The 16820-nt window shown below is 41.6% G+C and overlaps 1 protein-coding gene across 1 annotated transcript; it reads left to right on the top strand.

Moving 5' to 3' along the window:
- Positions 1-278: 278 nt before the first annotated feature.
- Positions 279-15406, top strand: LOC139059741 (uncharacterized). The gene is made up of 6 exons (XM_070538188.1): positions 279-573; positions 682-767; positions 2280-2355; positions 6333-6424; positions 10975-11191; positions 15234-15406. The coding sequence occupies exons 1-6, from the start codon at positions 381-383 to the stop codon at positions 15311-15313; spliced, it is 744 nt and encodes a 247-aa protein (XP_070394289.1). The 5' UTR covers positions 279-380; the 3' UTR covers positions 15314-15406.
- The last annotated feature ends 1414 nt before the right edge of the window (positions 15407-16820 follow it).

Here is a 16820-nt window from a genome sequence, read left to right as displayed (position 1 = left end):
TAACAAAGGGACGCGCAAGCATCGTACTGCACTGGGGCTTGCACTGCGCGAGCCACATCGGTTTCGGTTTCGCGTCTGCCAACTGAGTTGTCAACAGTTGCGTATATATAAATAAGAGACGTTACGATTCATAATTTACAACATAATATTACATATTATATTTACACAATATTACATCATGATTTTACGCGAGGTGTTAATTGTGCTACTGGTTCTCGTTACGAACCATAGACTACTGAACGCGATATTCGAAACTTCAGTCATAGAGTGCAGTTTAGCTACTTCGTTTGGCGGTTCTTTCTGATCGTCGCCAAGCTGCATGGTCGCGGTATCGTCGCTCTGCTTGCTGACCTGTCGCGTGTTTGTAAGGTTACTGCGAAATGACGCATATTCTCGTAAAGTGGGTAAGCATAGACGCGTGGGACGTCTACCCGATCAGAAGTCTTGTGGATGTCGAGGCCGGGCGTCGCCTGATCGAAAATCCCGCCTTCGTCGACTGTATGGCGGGAAGAGTGTATCGAGTCCAGTGTGCGCCGGACGTCGAACCGGACGAGGCGTTCATTATCGGAATCGGTGAGTGCCGCACGGTGCTGTACCTGCTGTTTCTGTTTTACGCCACGTTGTAGCATGATATTAAATAACACTTCCTGCGCTTCTCTGCGATATATTTATTATTATTAGGATCGGAGAAGTCAATGGAGAAACGCCGCAACGGCATCCCAGTCAACGTCGGTGATATTGGCGGCCGGCTGTTACCCGCAGTAATGGTAAGTTGTAGCGGTGCAGGATGTACGAACTCTTGTCTAAAATGCTATTGTTGCATTTTTGATGATACCAGTGTGATTGATCCCAAGTGGCGGATATTGCGTAGTTTCTGAATTACTTAACCTCACAAAACCAAAACATATCATTTTTGCTACGCCGAGTTTGATACCATAAAATTATCATGTAAGTGCCGGTAACCTAACGCAAAGCCCCTAGTAGCGTTTTAGATACACGGCAGGGAGTTTTGAGTTGCATGTCACCAGCTTACCACTATGAGAAAGATCAACAGAGGAGCTCGATCCTATCTAAATACATGAGTAAAGAGAAATGTTTTTTTTTTCAGCAAACACTGCAGCAAATTCGATGTGTTCGTTGGATTTTAATGAAGTTAAATTCTAGTGGCTTTTGGTGGCCAATATTTAGGCCATAGATTTTCATATAATTTTTGAAAATCGCCAACTTTCAGAATACCAAAGTATGAACTTTACTAGTACTCTTTAAAGAGCCCCTCACCGGGCCACGTAGAAAAATTTTGGTTGTGCGCCGGAAGTTGTTACATGCTCTATGGATCATTTTACCGCAAGAATATTTCAAATTGGTTCATGAATAGTCGAGATAGAGATATTTCAGTGCTGTGAACCGATGACTTCAGGAGGCAAGCGTTCTTCCATACCAGAGCTGGAGGAGGCCACGGATGCCTGCTTCTTCTTTCTCGAGTTTTTTGCTGTGTTTGAACCTATGAAACTATGAACTCCCACAACCAAGTTTTCTGACCCCCTATGGCGAACTCTGCTTTCGTACCACTACATTTTTTGTCATTCCCCTACTTTTCTTCAACCAATCTTCCAATCACCTCTTAATAATCTCTATTGCGGACATGTTTACTTTTCCCCTGCTCTCGCTGAGCCCAAGAGCTTGAAGGAGGCCAGTGGTGCCTAAATTGACCGCTTGGCAGATGTCTTCACATTCTAATAAATGCATGCACCATCCTTTCCCATCAGTTTGCAGTTGTCAGAAAAAGCTCCATAATCATCAAAGCAGAAGCATGAACAGGACTAAAGTCTTATTACGGAGTTGCTACAGTGAATATCAGGTGTACTGTGCCTCTGTGCATTTGCACCACTGCAGGAAGCAAACATAACAGGAGCCTGGAATACTTAAAGTGCCATTAGTCTGGAGGCACTAGTTGAACAAAGAGCAGTAAACCTTATGGCAAGAAATCTGTTGTGTTTATTTTTGCACATGAAATGATAATCCTTCTGATTGTCTCAGAGTTGCTTTAAGAGCAGGTACAATTATAACAAGTCTTTCTCATAGTTAACAACTATTACTACAACAACCAGTTCCTTGTAAGTGGGCTTAGCTGCATTTCACAATTCGTTCTACAATGAATGAATAGAAGCTGCTAATGTGATTACTAGGTCAACAGCTATCTATTAATGTAGTGAAACCAGAAGTTTGGTGAGAGTACCTTTTAAAATAAATAAGCTGCTTTCTTGTTCTTTTCTTAAAAGGTTTCTGATGATAGCCACCTCACAAAACGAGTGATGGACTTGGAAGCAAAAAACGTGCAACTTGAACTTACGCTTGGTGTGTACTCATCTTCTTACCTTACTAGACTTATCTTCTCCTCTAATCACAACACCGTTCTGTAAGTCATAGGAAACAGATTTACAGCACGTTTCTGTAGTGTCACACATATTTAGTCCACAATTTAATGAATTTCCTTCTTTTGGATTTAGGGCATGAGCGCTTGTTTGAATATGAAAATGCCTGAAGTAGTCATCCAGCTATTATCAGTTTATCATACTGAGAGTGGAGGGGCCGACAAAGAACTTGACTCTTGGTGCACACTCTTAACTCGAAATATCAATTTGAAATCTGTCCCTCTAGGCTCCTCCCATCGGCTATGAGTGCCAGTTTGGTGTGAATTGTGTGATATCAGGAAGTGTGAAGTCACTGCGGTGTAGACTCTTCAAAACAGTACAAGACCACACTGGGCGTCTTGCTCCATGCGATCTAGCACCTAATGGTACAGCAAGGCCATTGCTGTTCAGTTCATTTCTTTCACTTGCATGAAAAGAGCAACAAAAATTAAAGAATTCTTGCAGAAAATATATTGAGCTTTGGCTGAGATGCACATGCGCAAACAAAACAATGCATGGGGGCCATGACGTATTCATGATTACTGCAATTGCATCCGGCACTTAGAATGCACAAGAACACAGCCTTCAAAATCAGCTTCCATTACTTGGAGTGATCTGTAGCTGGGAATGCAATTCATTTTGTTGGCAGGTAATGATGCCAGACAGCTGTGTGGTTCAACTGGGATACAAAAAACTAATATACAAATTTTCTGCCACACTGGATGTGCCCAAATTTTGCCTGCTTGCGGTGGGGCGCATACGATTTTACATGCAATGCATAATTCTAGCTCAGAAATTTGGTGTCATGGCCCCTTTATGATCCACATAGAGCAGTTGCGTGAATTCTTTTGGTCACTGTTTTGTTAATGAAATTAGTTACACTTAACCCCTTGCTGCATGATCTGTTGACACATATACGAGGTATGTGCTATAAGTATGTACGGTATGTTTAAAAAAAATTATATTCATGTACAACAATGTGGACACTGAAAATTTTCCCCATTAGACAATGCACTGCTTCCCCATGTTCTTCCATTGTAGGAAGCTTCCTTCGAAGACTTCTGTTAGGCATTTCAGCAGCAACAGCGCTTACTTCTGAAGAGAGTGGTGCTGTTGCACCCTTTTCCACTTTTTTGCTGACCCACAGCACAAAAATTTTCGGACAAACCTCGTATATGATACACAGAAAATTTTTTCTAGCATAAGAGAATTGAAAACAAAATTCTACGCATTCATCCGGAATCTATGTCCTCCCTAATAATATATGCACGGTAATTTTACCAATAAGAATAATAAAGATAATTTTTTTTAATGTTTCGGAACAGTTTGCCACACAACATGCAAGAAGTTATAAATTAACATGTTGTTTTCACAGTTTCTATGCTTGAAGTGAGTGCAAAAAAATATTCGGGTGTTTGTTTACTGTTTATTAGTGCACTGTGATGTGTGGACGGCTGTGTTGCAAGAGTTATTGATAATGATACCAGCAATAAATAAATCTCGAAAGAAGAGAAAAGTGTTCTCTCGGAAAAAAGGGCAAGGTCTGTGAACGATCCGGCCTAAATATTTAAGCTATCTATTAGTCAATCAGGCATCATCTCGTAAAATTGTTGTTATAGTTGTATTTAGCTGTAGCTGCAGAAAGTGCAGGACACTTTTTAAGAGAGACCTTGAAACACTTTTTAAACATCTAAAAATGCATCTAAGTTAACGTAGACTATTTCGGAAATACTTTACCCCCAAAACTACTTCAATAAGTTCACCAGAAATGGAGTTATTGGCATTCGAATATCACCTATGATGCCCTTTCGCACTCTTGCTGATCGTTCAATGCCTTGCACTGGGAAGGTTATGGCAGAGCGAGGCGTGCCTACAATGCTCTAACTACTGAATGTTACCTACTGAATGTCACGCAGTGCAAATTTGATTTTGGATGTTCATGGAGATGCCACTACTTCCAATTTTTGCACTGACGCGCGCCTGAAGCCACACTGCCCAGGGAGACCACTCGGAACATGCAGCTTTCCTCAGCGAGTAGGCTTGTTGTTGCACCCCATGGCAGCCGCGCTGTAGACATTACATAGCACGCACAGCTACGTGCAACTGTAATGTGTTAGCTAGGAGCACGACAGCACTAGAGTGCACACTCGTGCTCATGTGCTCCAGTCTGGCAGTGCTACATGGTGCAGTATGGCTTTGTCCTCCACCACCTTGACCAACAGATAGTAGCCACATCTAAATTGTGCATTTAGAACTGCTGTTACATAAAGTGATGTATGTCAAGGCTTCTAGGCAGGAGTTGCCAGGGAGCGCGCGCTGGCAAGCATTTGTGTGGTCTGACCTTAAGTTTTGCATGCTTCGAGATTAGTTGAGTGCTCAGAACTAATTGAAGTTAACACCACATGATGGCTATGACACATTCCTATGTGGACGGCTGCGGCCAAGCGTGAATAGGCAGTCTGCTTCTTCTGCAAGTACTTAAGTTTTACTGAAAGTCATCCCATTTAGTAAACTGCATTAATGGATATAGTTGGGTTGCAATAATGCAGAAAGAAGCATCGGGGTGTAGCGAAAATAGTAGAAGGGTGTTCGTTGGCTCTGGGGTTGGGGACAGCACAGACAGAATGTTCTCAAGTTCCTGGTGAATGGGGGCTTGTAGGAGGGGAACTCAAAAAGGGGTAGCATCAGCGCTACGCAAACAGAAAGCTGCAAGTGCCATCACACCCAGTTCATGTCGAATGATTCACATCACGTCCTCTGATGGCAACGCATTCTGCTGTGCTGGCTGATCTTCACATGTCGATGTTGCGGCACTATTGGGAAGTCTGGCAAATGGTTGCAGTACGCGTCGACTTTTGGCCTGCTCGAATTGTCGGCACTCTGATGATAGCATCAACTGTAGAGCAGCTTTTGCACATGAGCAGATGAAAGGTGTTTTCAGCAATTCCCTTGAGCGTATGCCTGACCTTCTCAGCTTATGTCATGTTGCAATTGGCTTTTTGACAAAGCGCCAGCACGTCCTGGAGGTACGAGACATAGAACTCCGTGGCGGATTGGGCATGGGAGGCCAGTTCCTGCTTTGGGGCAGTTTTACAGCCATCTGGTTTGCCAAACAACTCTGTTAACTTGTCTTTGCATTGGTGCCAGCTGGTTAGTTCCTCTTCGTGGTTTTCGTACCACACCTTTTCCCTGCCTCATAGGTAGAACAACAGGTTAGCTAGCATAAGCTTAGGGTCCCATCTGTTGATTCCACTCACGCGTTCATACATAGCCACCCACTCTTCAGCGTCGGTGCCATCGGTTCTGCAGAAAGTTCCAGGATCCTTGGGTTGCATAACCACAACCGAAAGGGACAGTGACGTAGCTGGTGACGGTGACATTGGAGGCGGCAGTGATGTTGATCCCACATGCTCACCATCATTTATGGTGAGGACGGTAATGTGACGTCCACTGCGGAGCTCCATTTCCAGCCGTGGTACCCCGCACCTCCACCAGTATGTTACAGGGATGTTGGAAGTACAGACAAACGGTATTTACAATATATATGCAAGCAGAGTCAATGTGGTCAAGATGGCTGACTAGCAACAACACGCAGCCAGCGTCTCGCGATTTTCTTCCTTTCTCTTTTATCCCTCTGTAACAATATCATAACTTTCGTTTTGCACTCATTATGGAACAGCAACCTATCTGCATTCAGAAAAGGTAGATTATCATATTTTGTGGAATTAGATAGCATAAAATACCACTAAACCAGGTAGGAAATACCACAAGGTGTATTAGAGCTCAACTTTATGCTGCATTGGTAAGATTGTTGCTTGTTTGCTGGTGCCTTTATGTTCTTAATTATCAGCAATGTATGTAAATTATTTTTGCACAGAGAAAAAGAAAACTTCATTGTGCCTTACATCTTTTTTATATCAGATGCTGCAAAAATGGTTAAAAGATTACAAAAAATAATCGACAAAGTTGAACGAACACCTGCACCTCCAGAAGCTCCTGAAGCTGCTGCCCAGGTCTGTTTGCCATACTTTCCTTTCTAGAAGTGAGACACCCTTATGTAACATGAGCATATTTTATGTACTAGAGAATTCATTTCTGTGTATGAAGTCTTTCATTTCTTGGTTGTATATTTATTTTAATTGGGGGGGGGGGGTACAAATCATGTTATTTTTAAACAAATAAATGGGGTGTTGTTCAGCAGACAAATGTTCACGATTTTCCTTGTAGCTTTTTACAAATGATTAAGCGCTCTCATTCTGGACACAAACATTTTATTTAAACTAGTGAAATCAGTCATGAAACATATAATAGCAAAGGGAGCTGCTCACAAATCATGCAGCACTGTACAGATCCTTCGTGGGACATTCAGGCATTACTAGTACATTTAAAAGAAACAACATTAACAAAAACAGCCGATACAGATGTGTTTAGTGATCCCTCGGTTAATTTGCACTTTTTTCTAACAGGAAAGCAGTACAAAACGTTGTGCACAATGACGTGCTTCACAGGAGGCTTTATGCTTTTCCTCATCTTACAAGCCCTTGTTGGCCTACGTTATCATATGCATTGGGAGTATTTCTGTGTCCACGCTAGACCTGTAGGTTATTCCTTTTGTTTTTCTGCGTCATCTTGCCTTCTTGGTTCTCTATATGTGCTTTTGCAACAACAATAGAATGCCAACTAGGTGAATCAGCCACCCTTTTGTGAGAGTAATGCACATAAATACTGTAAAACTTAAGGGTCCAGCACCTGCCCATATGGGCTGGGCCCTAGTCATTCGTCCTACCTCGGAGGCCTAATGGTGGATTTAAACGAGAAGAAATGGGGTTAACCAAGGAGCCAGATTTTTATTAGTCAATGTTAAGAAGCCAACAAACACTGACACTGAGAACAACAAAGGGAAATTACTTGTGCTTAATAAATTAAATAAACAAACGATAAACGAATGGAGATGAAAGTGGATGAAAAAACTTGCCACAGGTAGGGAATGATCCCACAACCTTTGCATTTCGTGTGTGATGCTCTACCACTTGAGCTAGTGTGGCGCCATTTCCCCATCTGCTTTCTTGGGTATTTATGTTTCCTAGTAGAACCCTGGTAGTGTTAGCCAGCGCCACCACTCACAAACCTTGGCGGCGGACGTGGAACATTCTCTCTGCTGCAGGCGTCATGAAAACGTGATCTTTTTGGGTGAAGGCAACTGGTCAATGAACCCACACATGCTATCTGAAGACATCGATTTTGCCGGATTCGAGACCCTCGTTATGTAATAAATGAGAAAGGGGGTTAAATGAGGGGCCCGATTTCATTTCCATTCATTTATCATTTCATTATTTCATTTATTAAGCACAAGTAATTTCCCCTATGCTGTCCTTGGTGTCAGTGTTTGTCAGCTTCTTATGACATGACTAATAAAAATCGGGCCCCTCGATTAACCCCTTTTCTTCTCGTTTATTACATAACGAGGGTCTCGAATCCGGCAAAATCGATGCCTTCAGGTAGCACGCGTGGCTTTATTGACCAGTTGCCTTCACCCAAAAAGAACACGTTCTCGTGACGCCTGCAGCAGAAAGGATGTTCCACGTCCGCTGCCAAGGTTCGTGAGCAGTGGCGCTGACTAACACTACCAGGGTTGTACAAGGAAACAAATACCCAAGAAAGTGGATGGGGAAATGGCGTCGCTGTAGCTCAATTGGTAGAGCATTGCACACGAAATGCGAAGGTTGTGGGTTCGGTTCCCACCTGCAGCAAGTTGTTTTTTCATCCACTTTAATTTCCATGAATTTATTGTTTCTTTATTTCATTTATTAAGCACAAGTAATTTCCCCTATGTTCACCTTGGTGTCAGTGCTTGTTGGCTTCTTATGATATGACTAATGGTGGATTTGTAGTGTAAACAGATTGGAATAATTTTACCTTGTCCAGGCTGTAATTCAGTAAACATCTGCTGATTTCACAGCTACCTTTCACATTACAGAACAACGTAAGTGCTGTGGTAATTCAGTTGGTAGAGCATTACCACCATTTACATGTATGTGACGTGCGGGATATGGGGTGTTTTGTGCCATAGTTGTAGTCATGTAAATGTGGCTACTGAAAGAGCAACAAGCTTTCATTCCCTTAAGATGGTACTTGCTTGTGTGTTAAGCAGAAATGGGGCATATACAGGGTGTCCCAACTATGATACACCCAAGATTTAAAAATATGCAAATCCCATGTAGCTGGGCAGAAGCAAGGTAATGTTTGCACTCGCTTGCAGATACTCTGATTATTTTTTGCATTCTACCTGATTAGATAACTAGTCTTAATTAATTTATTTCTTAACTATTATAATTAGATCAGAAGTGTCTGAAAAAGTTGTAAAGGAACATGAAAAGCTCCTGATGCAGCTTTCTGTTGCGCAGTACGTGCTACATAAAAGTGTTTCTCTGAGCGTGAAAGAAACCTGCGAATAAATAGTGTTTCAAATGGCCAGTCGTGTGGCAATTCTGCATGTATTCGTGAGCTTCTTTCATGATTGGAAGAACACTTTTATGTAGCACATATTGAGCAACAGAAAGTTGTATTGGGAGTTTTTCATGTTGCTCTACAATTTTTTCATTGACCGCTTTCATCGAATTATAATATTTGAGCTGATTCATCATCATCATCAGCCTGGTTACGCCCACTGCAGAGCAAAAGCCTCTCCCATACTTCTCCAACTACCACGGTCATGTACTAATTGTGGCCTAGTCGTCCCTGCAAACTTCTTAATCTCATCTGCCCACCTAACCTTCTGCCACCCCCTGCTATGCTTCCCTTTCCTTGGAATCCAATCCGTAACCCTTAATGACCATCGGTTATCTTCCCTCGTCATTACATGTCCTGCCTATGCCCATTTCTTTTTCTTGATTTCAACTAATATGTCATTAACTCACGTTTGTTCCCCCACCCAGTCTGCTCTTTTCTTATCCCTGAACGTTACACCCATCATTCCTCTTTCCATAGCTCGTTGCGTCGTCCTCAATTTAAGCAGAACCCTTTTTGTAAGCCTTCAGGTTTCTGCCCAGTAGGGGAGTACTGGTAAGACGCAGCTATTATACACTATTATTATATTAGTTGATTAATGAAGACTAATTATGTAATTAGGCAGAATAAAGAAATAACCTATCTCCAAGCGAAGGCAAACATTACCTTGGTTCTGCCCAGCTATGTGTCATTTGTACATTTCTTAATCTTGATGCATGATGGTTGCGATACCCTGTATACCATATCTATATAATTAATGTGAATAATGTCTTAATCTTGATCACTCACATACAAATGCAAAAAGTGTGCATCATTTATTGTTATTGTAAGATCCGCATTTATTATTATCTATTGCAAAAGGGTGAACTGCTGGGAGAAGCAGGGTGTAAACCGATTTTCATAAATTTCGTTTGGCTTGCACAAAAGTAGGTCTTATCAGTTTTTAGCTAAAAATGAAGAACCTTAGGTATAAACAGCTTTTATTGCAAACTGCCGTAGCTGCATAGTGTCTATGGTGTTAGGCTGCTAAGCACGAGGTCGCAGGATCGAATCCTGGCCACAGCGGCTGCATTTCGATAGGGCCGAAATGCGAAAACACCCATGTACTTTGAGTTAGGTGCACGTTGAAGAAACCCAGGTGGTCTGAATTATTTGGAGCACCCTGCTGCAGCGTGCCTCATAATAAGATTGTGTTTTGGCAGGGTAAACCCCATCATTTATTTTTTTTAGTTGTTATTGCACACACAGCACTTCTCAAAAATACTAAAGTCAGCTCAGCATGCAAACCAAGCTTACACTAAGCTGTATAGTGAGTTTGCTATGCATACATACGTATTCATACCTCTTTCCTCCCATGAAGGCCTTTAAAGGATGGTTAATAAGACATCCATAATATTTCATGAGAGTAATTGTAATGCATATATCCGCTTTCTGATGTAGCTGCTTGCGGCAAGAAATGTGTGCACAAAGTGATAATACGACGACACCAGCAGCATGGCTCTCTCGATGGGAGCAACAATTCGTCAATTATGGCTGGCTATACTGGGTTGTCTCTGCTGCTGTTACTGAACTTTTGAGGACCACTTAATCCTTCATTTAGAATCTGTCTGGGTATAATCTGATTATGACATTTCTGCTTGTTGGTAATGTCAATATTTACTTAATTATTGTGTAAGAATTATGGTGTAATGAAGTGTGAGGTGCACATAGAAGTTTAGTGTCTCCCCATTTTGATAGAGGAGTAGGAGTGCTGCTTGCTGTAGGTGGACCTATCCTTGCCAGATCTCCCATGTTCATGGTTTTCCCCTTGCTGCTGTCTTCTTGGTCATGCCGTCACTTGCTGCATAAATACATTCCTGGCCAGTACAAAGCCCATTTCTACTTTTGCCTCAGAAAAGAGCACATACCTGTAATCATTATGTTGCATGTTTAAGCTCTAATCCTCAAGTTGTCAATATGAGCTGCCCTCCAAGTTCTTGAAATTGTAGCTGTGAAGTGCCAGTGCTACAAAAAATGCCAACTGCTCTCAGCAACTGCACTTTCTTTCTAAATTTAGGTGGACATAGGAAATGGCGTTATAGTTCCAAGAATCATGCTGCAGAAGTGGAAAGCGATGTGCCCAACCGCACCGAGGTTTGCCAGGGCACTGTTGCGATGCGTCTTCAGTGAGGAGGAGCTGAAGGGGTCCTCTCTCTATGGACGTCCGTGCAACAACCGCCCTGATGCGATTCGAAAGCCAGCTCTTGACAGAACAAAGGTGGACACAATTATTGGTAAGTTCAAATAATGCCAACTTTACCACATATATATTTCATGTCCTGCTGGCTGATTTTATCTCAGAGGTAAATATTTCGCAGGGATCTACCTGGCTAGGAACATCTGATTTAATTAAAACAGCAAAAACATTAAACTCAACTTTCTGGTTCGGCCCAGCTCATTTGCCAGGATGAGAGGTGCAGTGGTGCTTATATGCATTCCATACTTGTTCATGGAAGTTTGACAGACATGCTGCAACTTCGCACAGACCTTGGAAATATGTAATGGGAAAATTTTTTAATGTGAGACGGGTCGAGGGTACCTGCAAACATTCTGGTGGTAGTGAGAGTAGAAGAGAGCAACAGGAGGAGCATTATAAGAAAACCAGGGCCCTTATTCACAAAAAAGTACATATGCTATGACTGTCTGTAAGAGCAAAATCAAGTCATTCCTTCTGCTGAACATATTAGTGAATGCGGCCAGCCCATGGCAAAGAGTATTTATGAATGGAAAGCTTTGTGAATTCATCTTCAGGATCTTCTACGAGAAAGAAATGTTCAGAATGCTTTGTTTTAAGTGCTATCATTATGACTGAAGCGTGAAAGGGATGGCGGCACAGAGGACTACAGAGTCCAACACGCAGTTTATTGCAAACTGCAAATGATAAATACGAAGAGCGTGACTGCAAGCGCACCGTCATACGACTAGCTTAGACCAAATCTTCCAAGACAGATTTTGCATTCGAGATGGCTGATAAAGTGAACATGAGATGCAGAATTCATGGTTTTTATTTATGTGGAAAACTTTGATGGTTTCACATGCTTTGTGGTCCATATGGTTACTTATGACACATACCTTTAAAAAAAGGGGGGGTTACAACCACCGGACTGAATGCAATAACCAATGTGATGCAAGTGTGCCTTTTATGTTGCTGCAGTTGCTGCAGAATTTCAGACTAAGTGCCAGTTTGACCGATTCACATTTCTCTACAGCTGAATAAAACTTGTTGCTGGGCCAGCTGGCTCATAATGCTTAGGAAAAAAATACAATCAGTAGAGGTGTGCAAATAATTATTTTTGAGACCGAATCAAATATTAATTCAATAGTGCCAGAAGCGAATAGAATGAAATCGAATATAGAATGCTTGTCAAATAGGTTTCAAATAATAGCTGTTATCACAAGTAATACAAAACGATGTTCACATTCCAGTATTCTTAAAGTTAGCAAGTTTCTATAATTAGGTATAGGTTATGAAGCCATGTTTTTTTAAAAAGCACAAATGGACCATTAGCAGCAAACCAGTAGTTTAGTCACATGCGTGGGGCACTTCAGAGATGACGAATGATCTCTGTACATCCGTTGAAGTATGGCTACCTATGTGGCTTAGCCTTCTCCACTACACAAGTTGTCATTTCTCATGTCTACACTGTGGCGTGGGGCCGAAAATTTACCATGCTCTTGCTTCAATTTTCTGTTTATTTAGGCACAGTTGACGTTTATAGATATTCGAAAGCTATTCAAAAAATATTTGCATTTACGAATAGTGTGTATATCATTCGAAGACAGAATTGAATAGAACACTATTTGATTTGTTATTAGAGAGTCCACATCAAATACCTTAGCTATCTTTTTAAGGCTAATATGAGAACCCTTGTGCATGAATCACTGGTACTTTATTAGCCCTGTCGGTTTGGCCTTGACATAAACCATGCCGAGATATCGACTGCTTCAATCGTTTACCCAGTCCATCGGAAGCACATGATAAAGCGAAATCTGGCTAACCGGTGTTCTTTAGACAAGATATCTGCTCTTGAAAGCTGTGCCCCATTCTGTGGCAGCAAGACTTTGCTAGGGCAGCATTCTATAGCCAAGTCTGCATCCGAGCTGGGTGTCATTTAGGATGCCTGGCGCGGTTGTGGAAGATGCATGATTCGATCCCCACTGTTGTGCACCCACCAGTTTATAATAGCGATACAAGCAGACTTCGGCCAAGCGCTCAGTTGTTTGTAGGGGTTGTCGTCTTGCTACAGCAGTAGTGAAATAGTCTAGCATCCGCGAATGCTGTGGGAGGTAGACGAAGCTGTCGCCAGGTGCATACAGATAAATTAGGTACAGGCCTACTCCTGGCCCAGCGCTCAGTTAATACGAAGGAACATACAGTTGGGAAGGACATCCACCTAGTGGAAATTGGCGGGGTGATATATAGCAAACATTGTTTGAGAGTTGTGTGGTGCTTTTTTTCCTTTTCCTGTGGTGTTTTTTTTTTTGTTGTTGTTGTACAACAAGCGTAGTGGTCTGTGCAAACCTTTCCCGTGCTATCCACCCCTGTAAAGCTGGACGCCTGGCCATGAGGCTGCTTGTAGCTGTCTTATAAGTCTATGCACGTCTGGTGGATGGTAATCGAACGACACACATCACCGCAGAAAAAGACCATAATTTTCAAATTGTGTAGTTTTGGTTTACCATCACTTCTGCCGCATCATATAACCCCTGCAAGCACCAATCTCCTGGATTTAGAGCTGACTTAATTAGCACCGTGTATCTCTTCGGTCATTGTCATGTGTCTGTGTCCTTGTCTTCCATGCTGTGTTCATCTTGCCATGAATTACGAACTTGCCCAAGCCATTGTCAGCTTTATTAAACAAGTAATTTAATTCAGTTAATTGCCATACAAGGTCTCTAGAGAATCTGTCTTAAACATATTTTTTAAGTATTTCACCTCACAAAGAAATTGACAAATTGGTGCCATTTTCAGGACAAAAAAGAAATGAAAGTCAAGCGTACTGACATGACATTTATTACGGAAATTTTCTTGCGTTAACTTAAAGTCGGGAAACTCAAAACCCTAGAAAAGATGTGTATGTTTGTGTAAACAAAAAGTAAAAAGTTCCCTACCGTGGACTCGACTAGCTAACCGCGCACTTGATTAGAAAACTAGCTCTGATCGACAGCGGCCCGCAAATGTGCCACTGTGGACCAGAAACAAGCGATGCAATGTAAGGCACACGCGTACACTCGCCCAAGCGGCTCCCACGCAAAAAGGGCGCCTCGCAAACTTGGGGCAGCCAACAGACACACAACCTTTCTCTTTGAAACGCAACTTTACTCTCTCTGAATGACACAGCTACTGTACACCGCCAGGGTCGTAAGACGCGGGGCTCGAGTCGGAGGGAGATCGGTCAGCGAAGGAGGGTCGAACCGGGGGTGGCAGCGAGGCTGCAGGCATGCAGCCTGCTGCTTGCGGGATTGTCTCCTCAATGTGTTTGAGGCACCTCAGCTTCTGAGAAAAACGGCCTGATAGTGACGGCGCCGTGTTCATTGCTTACATTTGAGTGCACCTTAAATAATTTACTGTGATAGCATTCATTCAACTATAGTTTGTTTTGTTTCCCAGGAGGAGCATATGTGTCATGCCATGACACAGAAAGTGCTCACATGGTATTTCTGGTGCTCATGTGATACACCTAACTTGCAACCATGTCAGCATGACCAAGAGATCTCGTGATCTCTAAGGAACTAAGAAGTGACTATGTATACACAATCAATCCATCTGCCTTCTACTGAAGTTATGGCAAATAATGTGTTCATTTAAGAGTATGAGAAAGATATTTAAATGTGTATTAAAGAAAATAAGTTACAATCTTTGGCATGATACTGTCATTAATCCAGTCACTCTTCTGTGCATATCATTGTGCACGGGCATATTTAACTACCAGCCCAAAAATGTACAGACAGTCCAAGTGGGTAACGTTTCAGCAATAAATATAGAGATCATTTGGATAAGTACGTTAATGCATCATATATGAACTTGTCATAAAGGGGAACATAGTGTTGCTGGCATGAGCAGCAGGTGTGACTGTTTAATTGTTCACCATGTCAAAAAATAAAACATTGTATAATGGTACTGATTTGTATTGACAAGCAGACATTAGTCATAGTTCAACTGCCTTAAGTATTGAGTTCGATGGTTTGAGCAAATATATTAATCTGCTTAATGAACATGCAAAGAATACACACTTGTTATTTTTGCCTCATATTGTTGTATCTACTCATTTGCAGCATACACCTGCAGCACATTTGGAACCAGCGACACCAAGGTCAAGGCCAGCCTGGCGACCATGCTTGCCAAGGGGAAGTAATATTTCATAAGATATTTATTTCATAGTATTACATAAGACATGTATTTTAAGAAAATGTTCTAATATATATGATGCAATAAAACAGTTCATTAATTGCCGATGCACTTGTTTTCTTTCTTGCACTGCATGATTCAGCACTCCAATTCTTTCTGTTTATGCAACATATATGAGAGCACAGCTGGTTCAGGAGAACTATTATTCTACCAACATTAATGCATAAGGGCAGATTAAAAGCAACAGGTGCACATGCATAACACATTCAAAATTTTATTGCTACCATATGTAAACAAAAATGTAAACTTGTAGATAGCAGATAGCTATGGACTAATGGATATACACTCTTCATAGACTTGTTTTTCTTTTTTCTCGCGCAGCATATGGGATCGACTTCTTTCAGTAATTAATAAAGCTGTGTGCGTCATTGTCCCACAATTCGTGTTTACAACTCCAACGAACGGGCTCAGTTGGCTTAGTCCACAAATACTTTAGATACGAAGAAGGAAAAAAATGAAGTGCCGTCACGTGACATTCTTGAAGTCTAGTCATAACAAATATAAAGGATAAGTTCAACGTAGTAGTTCTGCGGAAACCCGCAAGGTGGAGAGAAGTAATTAATAAAGGGAAAATCAGACATCCACCCATTCGTAGCGATTGCTACAAACGAAACCCATACGGGTTCCTCGAAAGAAAAGCCTCAGAGTTCAGCAGAACCTATGGGTTCAGAAAGAAAAGCCTCAGCGTAACTCTGAGGCTTTTCTTTCGAGGAACCCGTATGGGTTTCCTTTGTAGCAATCGCTACGAATGGGTGGATGTCTGATTTTCCCTTTAAAAAAGGATAAGTTCGTGGGAAATACACCCTTACCACGTGCTAGGCAAGTGGCATGGTAAGGTACGGTAACCATGTAGGTATACACATGTCCATAGACATTCTGCAGACAACTGTCTACAAACATGAATTTTAATTAATCCATAGACACTACATAGACAGTCTATACACTCAGACTTTTTATAGACTAGTCTATAAAAAGTGTATGGCCATAAGGATATAGACAGTCTATAGACAGCTTATAGACTCAGACTTCTTATAGACTAGTCTATAAAAAGTTATAATTACAAGTCTATAGACTGTCTATAGACAGTGTATAGACAGTCTATAGACTCAGACTTTTTATAGACTAGTCTATAAAAAGTGTGAGGCCATAAGTCTATAGACTGTCTATAGACTAGTCTAAAGAAATATCTATAGGCAGTCTATAAACTTAGACTTTTTATAGACCAGTCTATAAAAAGTGTGAGGCCATAAATCTATAGACTGTCTATAGACCAGTCTAAAGAAATGTCTACAGACAGTCTATAGAGTTCATAGACAAATGACTATGGACTGTCTATTGACTTTCTATAAAAATTTTTGTAAGGGATAAGAGCTATCACTTGCTCATCTGTTTTCCGCGACTCCTCGGATACAGCACCTTGCTGAACTAGGGGCGGCTTCTTCTGCGGCTGCCAT

This window comes from Dermacentor albipictus, chromosome 4 (assembly GCF_038994185.2).
Source record: "Dermacentor albipictus isolate Rhodes 1998 colony chromosome 4, USDA_Dalb.pri_finalv2, whole genome shotgun sequence".
NCBI classification, from domain to species: Eukaryota; Metazoa; Arthropoda; class Arachnida; order Ixodida; family Ixodidae; genus Dermacentor; species Dermacentor albipictus.
Note: the sequence above shows the minus strand (reverse complement) of the source record. Positions and strands in the feature narration are given on the sequence as shown.

Bases quoted from the DNA above. Each gene is read 5' to 3' on its own strand.
- LOC139059741 (XM_070538188.1), top strand. From the start codon at position 381: ATGACGCATATTCTCGTAAAGTGGGTAAGCATAGACGCGTGGGACGTC. The intron at 768-2,279 runs GTAAGTTGTAGC...TTTTCTTAAAAG, and splicing joins GGCTGTTACCCGCAGTAATG to GTTTCTGATGATAGCCACCT. The intron at 2,356-6,332 runs GTGTGTACTCAT...TTTTTATATCAG, and splicing joins GCAACTTGAACTTACGCTTG to ATGCTGCAAAAATGGTTAAA.